At 42.7% G+C, this 15,490-nt stretch overlaps 1 protein-coding gene across 1 annotated transcript in view; it reads left to right on the forward strand.

Moving 5' to 3' along the window:
- Positions 1 to 15,490, forward strand: part of TECTA (tectorin alpha) — a 226,617-nt gene that overhangs the window by 168,731 nt on the left and 42,396 nt on the right. Inside the window, exons 10-13 of the mRNA XM_040416053.1 lie at positions 145 to 746; positions 5,855 to 6,416; positions 7,743 to 7,942; positions 9,779 to 10,162. Coding sequence (XP_040271987.1) covers positions 145 to 746; positions 5,855 to 6,416; positions 7,743 to 7,942; positions 9,779 to 10,162 — 1,748 coding nt within the window. The remainder of the gene's footprint in view (positions 1 to 144; positions 747 to 5,854; positions 6,417 to 7,742; positions 7,943 to 9,778; positions 10,163 to 15,490) is intronic.

The following is a 15,490-nucleotide window of genomic DNA, read 5'->3' on the forward strand; positions in this document are numbered from 1 at the left end:
AATATATATATATTAAATATCAAATGTCCCTATAATTTGGTTATGAATTATTATTATTATTATTATTATTATTATTATTATTATTTTAATACAATTATTTGGCAGAGATAAAAACATTATTCATAATTCTATTTAATGTTTCAGCTCTCATGTGCCCAGAAAACAGCCATTTTGAAGAATGCATTACCTGCACAGAAACTTGCGAAACACTAGTCACAGGCCCGGTCTGTTCGGATAGTTGCACAGAAGGATGCCAGTGTGACGAATCATTTGCTTTGCAGGGTACTGAGTGCGTTCCAAAGAGTGAGTGTGGCTGTAATTTTGAGGGCCATCAAGTTTCATCTAATGAGACTTTCTGGATTGACCTGGATTGCAAATCCCTTTGTTACTGTAATGGGTCAGACAACAGTGTGTACTGCGAGACAACGCCGTGCAAGGATGAAGAGTACTGTATGGAAGATAATGGACTCTATTACTGCCAGCCTCGCACAGATGCATCATGTATTGTCTCCGGATATGGACATTACCTTACATTTGATGGACTTCCATTTGATTTCCAAAGCAGCTGTTCTCTAATTCTTTGCACTACAGTTACGAATTCCAAAGCAGACACCGTCCCGAGATTTACAGTCGCTGCCAAGAATGAGGACAGAGATGCGTCTCTTGCACTGTGGGTAAAGCAAGTGGAGGTAGAAGTCTACAATTATAACATAGTCATCTATCGTGCATACAAACACACCGTGTTGGTAAGTGAACCCTATGGAGGGGGAATTATTATGAGGGAAGTGTTTGCAAAAGTTTTTAAGTCTAATGCTTCTGTCTTGAGATTTTTCTCCATTTCCTACTTCACCTTGGAGAAACAGTGCAACCATTAGCTCGACTGGCTAACCAGGCCTATTTTCTCATCCACTTCTAAAATTGAGTGGTGTAAAAATGCTAAATATCAACAAAAAAAATACAAATAAGCTCAAAATTTTTTAAAGGGGTTGTACAGCCCCTAATATTGATGACCCATCATCCTAAATGGGTTGTCACATCTGGGACATTTATGGCATTTATGGCATATTATGACATTTATGGCATATCCGCAGGATATGCCTTAAATGCCCGATAGATGCGGGTACCACCAATTGGTGCACACTGACTTTAAAGTAGTATTGAAGTAAATGAAGAGAACCATAAATGCCAGGTGCATCGGGGACCCATTCTGGAGATAGAAGCGGATCCCAGACATTTATGGCATATTCTGTGCATATGCCATTAGTTTGGCAGATGAGAATATCCCTTTAATTCTCCTTTATTCTTCAGAAAGAATACATAGACTGTATATATTTGTGTGATATCAACCAAACATATTAAAATGATTAAAACCATACTAGTAGTGGTCTGCATACATATTATGTCATAAACAATAATGGTCAATAATTCTGTCCAACCTTGCCTCGTAAAGGTGGCCATACACATTAGATGAATGTTGGTGGAACTTGCCAATTTCAGCGAGACTGAACAACATTTAATTTTCAGTATGTAGATGTCCTGACACTTCGACGATAGCAAAAGTCAAGGGAAAAGATGGCCAATAGCCATTGAAGGTGTAGTGCCCGCTTTGAACTATGGGCATTGTACAATGTGAGCAATTAAAAACAAGTGGACTATAAAGAAGAGCTGCATGGCTACTAACCTCTATAGGCCACCACTCAAACCATGACATGTAACTAGTAGAGATTAATCAATTTTCCAAAATTTGTTTTGGGTCCCATTCGGTCGAATCGCCTATCTGAGTAAATTCAATTCAAATAACTTTGGCCCGAACCAAAAGAGCCCCTGTATGACATTCAGAGGTCTCCTAGGACTGTATCCAATCCATCTCAAGCTCATTAAAGGGGTTATCCCATGACTAATGTAAAAAATGAAAATCAGACATCATATAGTACATGGCAATCTCTTTCTAAGAAAGCTAGAACCAGCCCTATACCTGACATGGATCCAGAGATCTCCACATTCATTGCTCAGCTAGATTTATATCAATCTGACAGCTCAAGGGGAGTGTCTTTTCTGCTAAAGCTAAGGGGGCGTGTCTCAGCTCTCCCTATCACAGCTCAGGGGGCGTGTCTCAGCTCTCCCTATCACAGCTCAGGAGGCAGTTGAAGGATGAAACTGAGCATGTGCGGCCATCTCAGTGAGAAGGACATGAAAAAAAAAAAAAAGCAGGTGGCTCCATGCAGATAAATTTGATTGAATAACTCAATAGCTATGCCAAATTTTTTATTACATGCAGTTTCAGAAGAATTCAGATCCAGGTGCTGGTTTGAAAACTGTAGAATATTTTTCGTGGGACAACCTCTTTAATGCCAAGACATCATTAGTAATGTCAGAGCCTTTCATTTTTCACAGCTCCTTTGGAAAATGAAAGGTGGAATCTGATTGGTTGCTTTGGGCAAATAAGCCAGTTCTACTTTACACCAGTTTGATAAATCTCCCCCTATGTCTCTTGCTGCTACATGTACTACTGTTCCTATCATCGACAGTAAAGAGAGACTTTATTTATTGCAATCAATGGGCCTCATTATTATCTACACTTTTTGCCTACACCTGCATCCACGCTCCTGGCTTGCACTCAGCCAAACTTTCTACTTTACACCAGTTTGATAAATGACCCCAATAGTCCCAAGCGCAGTGTAACATGCTCCTAATAGTATGTAGAAGCAACAATGACGGTAGTTGTAATACTCCCTTACGCTCTCTAAAGCGTTCTTTACAGTCTCTCAACAAAACCCCCGGCATGCAATGAGGTTCTTGTTAACTCCTTCTGCAGTTCACGGACTGAGGGGTGCAGAAATGTAGGTACGGATGGAGTAGAGTTAACACTCCTGTTTTCTGAGATTTCTGAGTTGTGTTATCTAATCTAAGCAAACACCTTCAATTGCTTTCCAATGGCTTTTGTCTCAAGATAACGCGATGAGTTAAGAAATTTGAGTTAAGAGCTGGAGTGCTAACCCTGCTACATCTGTACGAGTGACCAATCTGTCTCAAAGTATGGGATATGCTTAAGCAGTGTTCCTTTCCACAGCAGCAAAGTCTTTCTGGCATAAACATGCACAATACCTTGCTGTCTGAGTCCAATGACCTTCTAAGATGTCTGGTTACATAAAATAAATCTTGTGTTGAGCAGCACTACTGTTACTGTACCTCACTGACCCTTGCAGGAATGCAACAGCTCATCTACAACTCCAGATTCAAAGGCAGTTCATTAGTAGGTATTTAAATACAGGTTGACGGCAGCATGTCCATGCAAATTTCTTTATTTATAGTTGCTCCATGAAAAGACGGCCAATAAAATGCAACGTTTCGACTACGCAGTAGTCTTTCTCAAGCATAATATGAAGTGATACAACCAGGTATATATAGCGTGTATAGTACCGCCCCCACCACACCTGTGCATACCCAACCAATTAGATACTCATTATAATCTCTGGTTTTGAAAAGCCACCAATAAGCATCAACTACTGTGCACTTGTCATCACCAACAACCAATATAAAACGACCAGCCTAGTATTACGTCATGGAGAATGTCCGCAAATGGATCACTAAAACCACTCACATGGAGTCTGCTTTCTGACGTAACCAAACCACGTGACCCATCTGCGGCCACGTGATCACAGCTCACATTCACCTGATCTGGCCGGATATACAAAAAGCGTCATCGTCGCCCTGGGGACCCACAGTCATTTACCATACTGTCACAATATATTTCTCCCTTATACAGTCAGATCCATAAATATTGGGACATCAACACAATTCTAACATTTTTGGCTCTATACACCACCACAATGGATTTGAAATGAAACAAACAAGATGGGCTTTAACTGCAGACTGTCAGCTTTAATTTGAGGGTATTTACATCCAAATCAGGTGAACGGTGTAGGAATTACAACAGTTTCCATATGTGCCTCCCACTTGTTAAGGAATATAACTGTTAAAAAGTATAAATCTGAAGGTGTCAGCCCTTTAAAGAGTATTGAGGGTGGAGTCGCAGAGAGCGACGAGGAGAAAGCAAAGCTGTTAAATATTTTTTTCTCCACTATATTCACTGAGGAAAATAAACTGTCAGATGAAATGCTGAATGTTGAAATAAATTCCCCAAGGCAATGTGGACCTGGAGCACAGCGAGGAGCAGAACCTGGTGATCACCCCTGGCAACCGCACTCTGACAATCTGCACTAGGGTGTCAGAGGCTGCAGGACAGTGACTGGCAGCAGGGTGGCACACACTTGTGTACAGGGGTCAGGGCACACCTGCTGCTTGACTAGGGGCCATAGATTCTGACTGGCACAGGGTGCCCAGCAGTGGCACATGGAGCCTAATAGGTGGCACAGACTGTCTAAAGGGCTATGAATGGTACAGGGTGCAGGACAGTGCCAGACTGGCAGAGGGCACAAGGCAGCATACTGTTTTATGTTGCCCTGGTGGCACAAAATTTCAGACAGTGGCTAAATGGCGCCTGGCAGTGAATAGGTGGCACTGCTCGTGTTTGGTGTGCCAACCTGCTGAACAGCGCAGAGTGATTGGCATCACTGGGATGGTACTAGGTGGCAGACAATGGCTGGATATTATATATACATGACCATAGTCATACTGGCACAGGGACACGACCATAGTTAAATGTTGCATGCAATAGGTGGCTGAAAAAGGGGCGGAAAAAGGGGCAGGAAAAGGGATGTGGTCAATGGGCGGAGTCAAGGGGGCGGCAAAATTAGCTTTTGCCTAGGTTGGCAAAAATCCTTGCACCAGCCCTGGATCTCCTCTCAATACTTCATATACTTCTCCATCATCTAACTGTCCCCATATCTATGTATTTGTGAGTGTCTATAAGTACCACAGCTCCCCCCTTGTCTGCTGGTTTAACAGTTATTTGTTTGTTATGTTCAAGGGACTTAAGTGCATTACTCTCCTGTCTGTTGCAAAAAAAACTTTTAGTCGTAATAGTCTAAAGAACCGCTGTAAATCAAGTTCAACGTTAAACCAATCACATGATGATGATGGACAAAAATTCAATCCACGACTTAATACACTTACGGTATCTGATCCCCAGTTAGCTCAACAGAGGAAATGTTCACCACCAGCTGATTTAATTCTTTGGATTGCGCCTCGTTGATCTTTCTTGTGTCTCCTTCATCCAACCTGTATTTGAATACCTTCTAAGATGTCTGGTCTCTCTCCTTCAGGGGTACTTTGGTAGCACTGTTGCTTCCTTGGGAGCTGTAGTCTCAGAACAGAGGTTCTATGAGTCTGAGCCTAGTCCATGCAGGAGCTCTCAACACACACATCTCTCCTATAACTTCTCCTCAGATAAGCCTATACTAAAACTACTAACCGGGGCAGAACTAGTCCAGCACCTGGCAACCTAAACACAGTCTGCCAATTTTTTAACTGTTACTTTGCCAATACATTGCTATTGAGTTTACGTAAACACAATATATCACAACATTTAACTTAAGGACATTGCATTTACTCTTTTAACATTGCTTAACCCTTTGCAGTAGTGCTCTTGGGTACTGCGCATGAGGGACAAATCCTAAAAAGTTTGTATTTAGGAAATTCCTAACAAATCTGATTAATTTAGAAATGATTCGCACCTCTAATCAATAATCAAATCTCAGATGTGCCCGTGATACATCTTTTTAAATTGCCTTACTCTTGTTTTAAATGGCTTTGCATATTTTTGTACCGTAAAATTGAACAAAGTTTATATTATTGGATTTCTAACTGTGGTCTAACGAATTGTTAACCTTCTTCTCACATGTAACCTTCTTTAATGTCACACAATGTGTTATGTGCTCTTCTCTTGGCACAGGTAAATAATGAAAGGCTATATCTGCCCCTGAAGTTGAGTCATGGAAAAGTCAACATTTTTGCCTTTGGTTTTCATATTGTAATCGAAACCGAATTTGGCCTAAAAGTTGTATATGACTGGAAGACGTTCCTCTCCGTGACAATACCACGTTACTTGCAAAACAGCACGTATGGCCTTTGTGGAAGGTACAACGGCAACATGGAAGATGACCTGCAGACTTCTAGTGGCTTCATAAGTATGAATGTCAATGAGTTTGGCCACAGTTGGGTAAAAAGAGATGCCTTCTGCCAGGTTGGCTGTGGAGATAGATGTCCGACCTGCACAAAGGTGGATGGTTTTTGGAAAGCTCAGCAGCTTTGTGGCTTTATTCCCAACAGGAATGGGGTATTTTCTAAGTGTCATAGCAAAGTAAATCCCAGATTTTTCTTCAAAAACTGCTTATTTGACTCATGCATTGATGGAGGTACTGTGGAGACTGCTTGCAGCTGGCTACAGAACTATGCAAGTACATGCCAGACTCAAGGAATTGCTGTCACTGGCTGGAGGAACCACACATCGTGTTGTAAGTGTCAGTTTTCTTCATTTAAGGTAGTAGGTAATCAGAATATTACCTACTGTTTATGTTAAGCATACTTTTAAGAATTTTGGGTGATTTTTTTTTATTTCCATGTTACAATCTGCATTTAAAGGGGTTGTCCAAGAACATGGCTCATGCTCCTCAGTTTCAATGGAGCAGTGGTCATGCATACACGTTGCTGCTCTTTTCAGCTCTATGGGGAAGCCAGAACTAACCAATATACATGTATGTCTGCTACTCCAATCATCTCCATAGGACTGCTGGAGACAGCAAGTGTGGGCCCCCAATCTGATTAACAGGGACCCCAGTGATCAGACCCCCTCCAATCAGACACATCCGCTATCCTTTGGATAGGGTGTAAGTTGTCTTAATGGGAAAAAACCTTTATATTATCCTAAAATGTTGTAGTTTTCACACTAGTCACTAAACCTAATAATAAGATGACATCCTGTTCTGTAAAGGTCACTTCTTAGTAGTCATCTCATTATCAGTACAGGCAGGATTACAATGAAAGATGATAGATAGATAGATAGATAGATAGAATCCACCATTCACAAGAGATTATGTAAAAACGGATCTTCTCCCCCTCCCTGAATAAGTCACAGAGTATGCCCACTACACTCTCCTATAGATATCAATGAACATCTCCTGTTTGTGGTCCATATTGTAAAGCATATCTCTGAAGGCTGTTAAGAGCAGTTCAGGCAAGATGGCTGCCCCCCATAATCATGTAAAAATGAAATAGATTAGAAAAATATATGCTTCATTATAAGGATATACGGTAATCAGTTATGATAAATGCAGGTGATACATATAGATGATGTAGTCTCCAACCTGTGGCTCACCAGCTGTAGTAAAACTACAAATCCCTTATGAGTAGCCATAAGATGATGACAACGGCTTATACCATGACTAATGTAAAAAATGGAAATTCTAACACCGCTAGAACCAGCCCTGTACTTCACATGGATCCAGAGAACTCCACATTCATTGCTTCAATTGTTCTGCTAGATTTATTTCAAGCAGGCAGCTCAGGGGGCATGCCCTTTCTCAGGGGGAGCGTCCTTTCTACTGCAGATGGTGTCAGTTGGAGGATGGAACTGAGCATGTGCGTCCACCTCAGTGAGCAGGACAGAGAAATTAGAAAAAGAGCAAACAGCAGGTGGTGCTATACAGATAGATTTCAGTGAATTGCTAAAGTATTCAGATCTAGGAGCTGGTATGAAAAATGTAGAATATTTAATGTAGCAGAGAAGCCATAGGTACGTCTCACATAAGCATTGTATAACTTTTCGCCTGTGTTACCTGCAGATATGACTTGCCCGGCATACAGTCACTATGAGAGCTGTGTCAGTGTGTGCCAGCCTCGCTGTGCCGCTATTCGACTTAAGAGTGACTGCAATCATTACTGCGTGGAGGGCTGCCAGTGCGATGCTGGGTATGTTTTAAATGGGAAAAGCTGTATTCTTCCACATAACTGCGGCTGTTACGCTGATGGCAAATACTACGAGGTAAGAGCTTCAATCTTTCTTATTACATTTATTCCAAATAGTCAAGTTTATTGAAGATGAAGGCAGAGATTAGACTTCATATAGGCGTTTTCTTGTTGCCTAATTCCTACAATTTTTGACCTACGCAAGCACTCTCCAGCACCCAACTTACTTCCAGTGCCTATAGTAGTATGTGTACCTAATTTACTTAGAAGTTTATACCCAACATTGGAGCAGAATTCTGCTACCTCTACTTAGAAATGTGAAAATCACATCCACTTAGCTTCAGATGCTTCAGACGTTGGTCTACTGCCTTGTACAACCGATGTAAATACAGAGACCTAAGGATGGATTCAGGTCTGGGCATGCTAAAGTTTCTCCTTGTGGGGATCACCAAGTTGGCGTAGGGAGTCTTATAGGCCAGGCAATGGAAAAAAAGATATACAAAAAGTGAGGAATAAGGACAAAGGAAAACCCCCTCTCTGGTGCCACCTACTTAATGTCTGACCTTTTAACATGTCTAAGGATTTAATAAGCCAAATCAGAGTCTTCTTCCTCAGGAAAGGAGTCCCATTTGTAGAGTGTGGTTTGGGAGTTATTGCCGCTCGCCAGTGCAGATCATGATACTGGTTAGCTTGGTGAGAGGCCTTTTACATTAGTCTCCAACCCAGTCAACTAGCACCCTGCTCTGCACTGATGCGGGGCAATAATCCCGAAACAACTGTCTACAGATGGGTCCCTTTACCTTATGGAGAAGATTCGGGTTAACTTACATTCTTAGTCATATTACAAGGTCTCTTAAAAGGTCAGACATTGATTCATAGGGAAGCCACCCTCCCAGTGGGTGGCACTAGAGACACAGTTTTTCTTCGTCCTGGAGAAGAGCTAGTCTACAAGGCCATATTCACACACCGGATGTTGCAGTGGTTTTATGTAAAAATTGTGCCAAGATGTCACTTTAAATACTAGAATTTTTGTTTGTGCAGTTTTTGGGGCAGCATGGCGTCTTCCAATAGATTTCTCTATAGCAGAAAAAAATGTGTGTGCTACTTCTATGACAAAATTAAAATTGTCACGAGAAACGCATGTTGCTTATGGAAAAAAAAAAAGGAAAAACTTAAAATCCATGATGTTTTATTCAAGAAATACTTAAATGCTAAAAAAAAATAAAAATAAAAATTGTGTGTGATGGATTCTGACCTTATTCTACTCAGTAATAACCAATAATTAGCAACTGCCATGTCTGGAAGTATATAGTTGTATCATGGTTTTTATGGGTTTCTATCATGGGTTTTCAGTGAAGTCATTTGTGCATGTCCATGTAGAATAGGTTAATTCAGATGACTGTTACACTTTGCAGCACACATAGTGGCCACACGTGGGCAAGTTGTGGCTGCAAATGCCGTTGAAAGTTGCCCTGACATGCGAGTTTACCGCAAAATGGTGCAGGTTTCAAACTAATTGTTATTGGTTCTGCGGTAAAACTGCATTGTGGCGCTATGTGTGGACCCAACTAGTGAGCATAAGGGTACATCTACACGGCGATTTTGGGTGCAACGTGTTGTGCGGCCAAGTATCGCAGTATACTGGGGCTGCAGTGTGACTCTCAACGCGTGAATCGCAAAAATCCAGCTATGTTGAATTTCTTGAGATTTGCATGTTGCGGTTGCAGCAAACATGGGAGTCACACTACAACCCCATTTATCCCTAAGGCAGCACCTCAACACGGTGATACCTGGGTGCAACAAGGACGTGCAAAACAAAATGGCTGTGTAGATCATCCTAATAGGCATAGAAAGTTTGAAGATCATGTAGCTGATAATTTGGACATAATTCATTTTCTTCTTATCTCTTTAGCCTAAGCAATTATTCTGGAATAGTGACTGCACCAGGCGCTGCCGCTGCTTTGGAAGGAATCTCATCCAGTGTGATCCAAGACACTGCAAGTCCGATGAAGAATGTGCTCTAAGGAACGGAGTACGAGGCTGTTTCAGTAAGAAGAGCTCCTACTGCATTGCTGCGGGAGGTGGTGTCTTCAGGACGTTTGATGGGGCTTTTCTCCGTTTTCCGGCAAACTGCGCATTTGTATTGTCTACTATTTGCCAAAAGCTCCCAGATATCTCCTTTCAGCTAATTATCAATTTTGATAAATGGTCTTCACCAAACTTGACTGTCATATCCCCGGTTTACTTTTACATCAATGAAGAGCAAATCCTCATTAATGATCGCAATACTGTTAAGGTAAGGTTCTTTTATTTATTGTTAAGATGTTGCCATTAAAGGTATTTTTCAGTCCTTCTGTATTGGTGGTCCATCCTCAGGGCAGGCCATCAATATCTGATCTGCGGGGATCCAACACCCGGAACCAGCTCCGAACATCTGCTCTGCAATAGCTCTGTCTCTAGAAGTTGGCGCTGGAACTACAGTTCCTTCCATTGTGTGTAGTGAACGAAGCTGGTAAATGCATCACTTCTTCCATATAACAGTCCACAACACAATGGATGGAGATGTACTTCTGGTGCCAACTTCCAGAGACAGAGCTACTGCAGAACAACTGATGAGCAGGAGGTGTCAGGAGTTGGACCCCCATGATCAAATATTGATGGCCGATCCTGAGGATAGGCAATCGATTTAAATAGACAGGAAAACCCTTTTAATACTTCATGTGTACCTTGAAACATTATTGGATAAGGCCATATGATACATATGTTTGTTTTTCACACTGATATTATTGGTGCTAAGTTCTGTACTTCTGATCGATGGGGATCCAACTGTCAGAACCCTGTCGATCCTCAGGATGAACTCCTGCACAGGCTTGTGTGGAGAACCACATAACCGTCTTCTCTTGAATGTTATGTTGCAGCTCAATGCACAGTGGGTGGACAAAAGCGTCATAAGAAAAAGGCTTAGTTATTTTGACTCACAGATTTGTGGGGGAAACCCCTACAAATTATAATTACAGATGAGCGAATCGAAGTTGACGAAGTGGAATTCGATCCAAATTTCAGGAAAAATTTGATTCGCACCGAAGCCGAATTTCCTCACGAACTGGTAATGAATTGCATTTTTCCTAAAATGGCTGCTGCACATGTTAGGACATGGAGCAAAGAACTCTAGGAACGAGGGATCACCCACAATCAGCAGCCAGCCAGCCCTGTGATGTCACAGCCCTATAAATAGCCTCAGCCATCTTGGATTCAGCCATTTTCCAGTGTGCTTAGTGCAGGGAGAGATGTCAGCAGGCGCTAGGGACAGTGCTAGGAAAGACTTCAGTGTGCTGAAAAAATTATTTACAAGTTCTGGGAAAGATTAGTCAAGGTGTAGGGAAAGACTAGGGAGGCATCATCTACACTATAAAAGGAGAACAGGGTGCAATAGGGAAGTGTACAGCCTGGGTAATAGGAGTGATTCTATTACACCTTGCTGCACTTATTGGGGATCCAAATTGCTATTATACTGCTGCTTTTAGGTTTGCACTATATGATACCTCTGTAATTGCAGCAAACCTTGTTTGTTATTTGGGTGCAAGTGCTGTGTTGCAGGGTGTATTTATAGGAAATATATGTAAGTCACATTAACCATTCTGCAGTGCATTTAAAGAGGACCTTTCACCTGGAAAAACATTGGGAACTAAGTATCCTGACATATACAGCGGCGCCCAGGGATCTCACTGCACTTACTATTATCCCTGGGCGCCGTTCCGTTCTCCCGTTATGTCCTCTGGTATCTTCGCTCAGTAAGCTATAGTAGGCGGAGACTGCCCTTGTTCTGTGGGCGTCTCCTTCTCCTAGGCTGTAGCGCTGGCCAATCGCAGAGCAGAGCTCACAGCCTGGGAGGTTTTTTTCTCCCAGGCTGTGAGCTGTGCGCTGCGATTGGCCAGAGCTACAGCCTAGGAGGAGGAGACGCCCAGCAGAACAAGGGCAGTCTCCGCCTACTATAACTTACTGAGCGAAGATACCGGAGGACATAACGGGAGAATGGAGCGGCGCCCAGGGATAATAGTAAGTGCAGTGAGATCCCTGGGCGCCGCTGTATATGTCAGGATACTTAGTTCACAATGTTTTTCCAGGTGAAAGGTCCTCTTTAAATTGTTCTTTTTTTGGGGTGTGTTAGTGTAAAAAAAAGGACGTCTTATTTGCCATTCTGCATTGCAGTTACATTGTACTACAGCCTTTTTTGGGGTGTGAAAAGGTAAAAAAATACATCTTATTTGCTGTTCTGCTGTGCAGTTACTTTGTACTACAGCCTTTTTTGGGGTGTATAAGTGTAAAAAAAAATTATGTCTTATTTACCGTTCTGCTGTGCAGTTACTTTGTACTACAGCCTTTTTTGGGGTGTATAAGTGTAAAAAAAAGTACGTCTTATTTGCCATTCTGCGGTGCATTTACTTTGTACTACAGGCTTTTTTGGGGTGTATAAGTGTAAAAAAGTACATTCTTTTTGCTGTTCTGCGGTGCAGTTATTTTGTACTACAGCCTTTTTTAGGGTGTATCATTGTAAAAAAAAGTACATCTTATTTGCTGTTCTGCGGTGCAGTTACTTTATACTACAGCCTTTTTTGGGGTGTTGTAATAGTATAAAACGTATGTCTTATTTGCCATTCTGCAGTGCAGTTACTTTGTACTACAGCCTTTTTTGGGGTGTATTAAATGGAAAAAACAAGTACGTTTTATTTGTCGCTCTATGGTCAACTTACATTGTTCTACAGCTTTTTTGGGGTGTATTAATTTCCTTTTAATTTAATTATTTTATCTAACAGTATGTCAGACAGACAAGTGACAGGCCCTTTAAAGGGAACGGGCAGTGGCCAAAATGTTTGTCGCAGGCAGCAAAAAAAGGGTGGGGGGGGGTGGCAGCAGGAGTTGCAGCGAGAGGCCTGAGCTCCCGGTGTCATCTAGCGGTCGTGTTGTGACCAGCAACCCAGCAGAGCTTGAATGGTTGACTCAGTCTTCTAATTTGTTTCAAGTGACATCAGACACCCCCAGCCAAGAGTCAGTGGGTTCTTCAGACACAACGGTTAGTTGGCATAGCCCGGGAGCAGACCCTGTGCCCTCACCTGTCCTCAACCTGCCTTTGTCCTTTTCTGTTAGCTCTGCTAAAGAGATATTTATGCCGTAGGCTCCACTCCACTTTTCAGCGAGGACAAGCTACTAGAGGACATTCAGCAGCTACTGCCCAGCCAAGATCTGGAGGAGAGATCTGCCGCTTCGTCCGGTAGGCGGGCAAGTAGTGATGATTAGTGATGAGCGGCAGAGGTCATATTTGAATTCGCAATATTTCGCGAATATTTTGTAGAATATTCGTCGAATATTCGCGAATTCGAATATTCGTTACATTCTACGATTTTTTTGCTTGAAAAATCGACAAGGTAATGATCGCGTAATATGCGAATTTTTGTAATGCGAATTTTTATCGCAAATTTATCAACTGCCGAGTAAAAACATGATTCCTCCTTGCTTCTTGCTTGTGAGCCAATGAGTCATAGCACTATATCGAATATATTTGTTTTTTCAAATATTCGTAATATTCTAAAACAAGAATATATAGCAATACAGCGAATATTCGAAAAAAAACAAATGTAGAGCAATTTAGCTAATATAGTGCTATAATCTTTCTTTTTAATAGTTGTAATTTTTTTCCAATCTGAACTTCAGATGAGAAAAAAATTACAACTATTAGACAAAGAATATTATAGCACTATATTAGCTTAATTGCTCTATATTCGTTTTTTTCGAATATGCGCTATATTGCTATAAATTCTTGTTTAAGAATATTACGAATATTCAAAAAAAAACGAATATATTCGATATAGTGCTATATATTCGTTTTTTTTAGAATATTCATCATTTTTCCCATTTTAAAGTCATGATTCCTCCCTGCTTATTGCTTGTGGGCCAATGAGTCAAGAAGCAGGGAGGAATCATGTTTTTACTCGGCAATTGAAAAATTTGTGTTAAAAATGTGCATTACGAAAATTCGCAATAAAAAAATCTCGAATATTCGAAATTACGAATATATATCACTATATTCTAAATATTCACGAATTTTCAAACTACCTATATTCGCGATAAAAATTCACTAGTGATGATGAGAGTCGCGTGGGAGCTGATGTTGCGAGCGGTCAGGCTCCTGGTCCTGAGACCATTGAGGGGGACATCAGTGACGTGCAGACAGTAGCAGATAATGATGAAGCCGATCACACTTGGAAGCCGGGTGAAGAAGGGCTTTCATCATCATCAGGAGAAGAGGGTGGCAGCTTGTGCGTGAGGCAGCGGCTGAGCCAGCAAGGTGGCAGCGTGGCCGGAAGTCAGCAAGGTGGCAGCAGTGGGAGATCGGGAGCCAAACATGCCCGGGGTAGACCTCCCGCTTCGCAGGAGATCACCTGCCCGGGAAGTAGCGGTGCAGGGGTTCACGGAGGCAGCGGTAGCAGGCAGTCAGTACGCAGTGTTGGGGGGAAAATGCCATACTCGGCGGTGAGGCAATATTTTGTTAGGTCGCCGGAGGAGGTGAACATGGCCATTTGCCGAATTTGTGGGCAGAAGGTGAAGCTTGGGCAGGGTGCCAATGTTGGCCCCACAGCCCTGCATCAAAACATGTAGCGTCACCATAAAGTGGCCGTGGAGAATCGTGGCTCCGATGTGGTGGTCCAGCCTGCCGCAGAAACCGCTACATCACCCAGTGGCACGCACCCAATTTAATGCAGTCAAGGCTCCACCACCTCAGCCAAAGGGAGCTGTCTGTCCTTCCCATCATCTGCTGGTCCTGATGCTCCTGCTCCTCCTACTCCTCCTCAGTCATTCCGTCAGCAATCGATCACTGAAGCAATTGCCAAGAGACAACATTATGTGTGCACTCATCCAACGGCGCAGAAGCTGAAAGTGCTCCTGGCCAATTTGCTGGTGCTTCAGTCCCTCCCTTTCCAAGTGGTGGATTCTGCACCTTTTAGAGAACTGATGGCTTGTTCCGAGCCGAGGTGGAGAGTCCCAAACTGTCATTTCTTTGCCAAAAAGGCAGTACAAGTTCTGCACACATATGTAGAACAGAAGGTGGGCCAGTCCTTGAGCCTGTCGGTGTCTGTCAAAGTGCACGGCAGCGCCGACGTGTGGAGTTGTAACTACGGTCACAATATATATCCTTTACGGCCCACTGGGTAAATGTGGTTCCTGCACAACCACACCAGCAACTTGGCCAGGTGACGCTGCTTCCTCCTCCACGTTCTCACGCCATTGGTCCTGCGACAATGTTCGCCTCTGCCGCCTCATCCTCCACCGTGTCCTCAGCCTCCACTGCTGGGACAATTCACATTGCCCCTTAAGCATACCATGTGTGCAGGGCACGGTGGTGTCACGCTGTTCTGCACCTAGAACTTCTCTGCGTCCTTCATCAAGAAATAGAATCCTGGCTTTCTCCTCGACAACTCAAAACCGGAACCATGGTGACCGGCAACGGGAAGAACATGGTGTCGGCACTGCCTCAAGGAGGGCTGATCCATGTGCCCTGCATGGCACACGTGTTCAATCTGGTTGTCAAGTGGTTCCTGTAGTCTTCCACCCATCTGCAAGACATCCT

The sequence above is a fragment of the Bufo bufo genome, chromosome 1 (genome assembly GCF_905171765.1).
Source record: "Bufo bufo chromosome 1, aBufBuf1.1, whole genome shotgun sequence".
NCBI classification, from domain to species: Eukaryota; Metazoa; Chordata; class Amphibia; order Anura; family Bufonidae; genus Bufo; species Bufo bufo.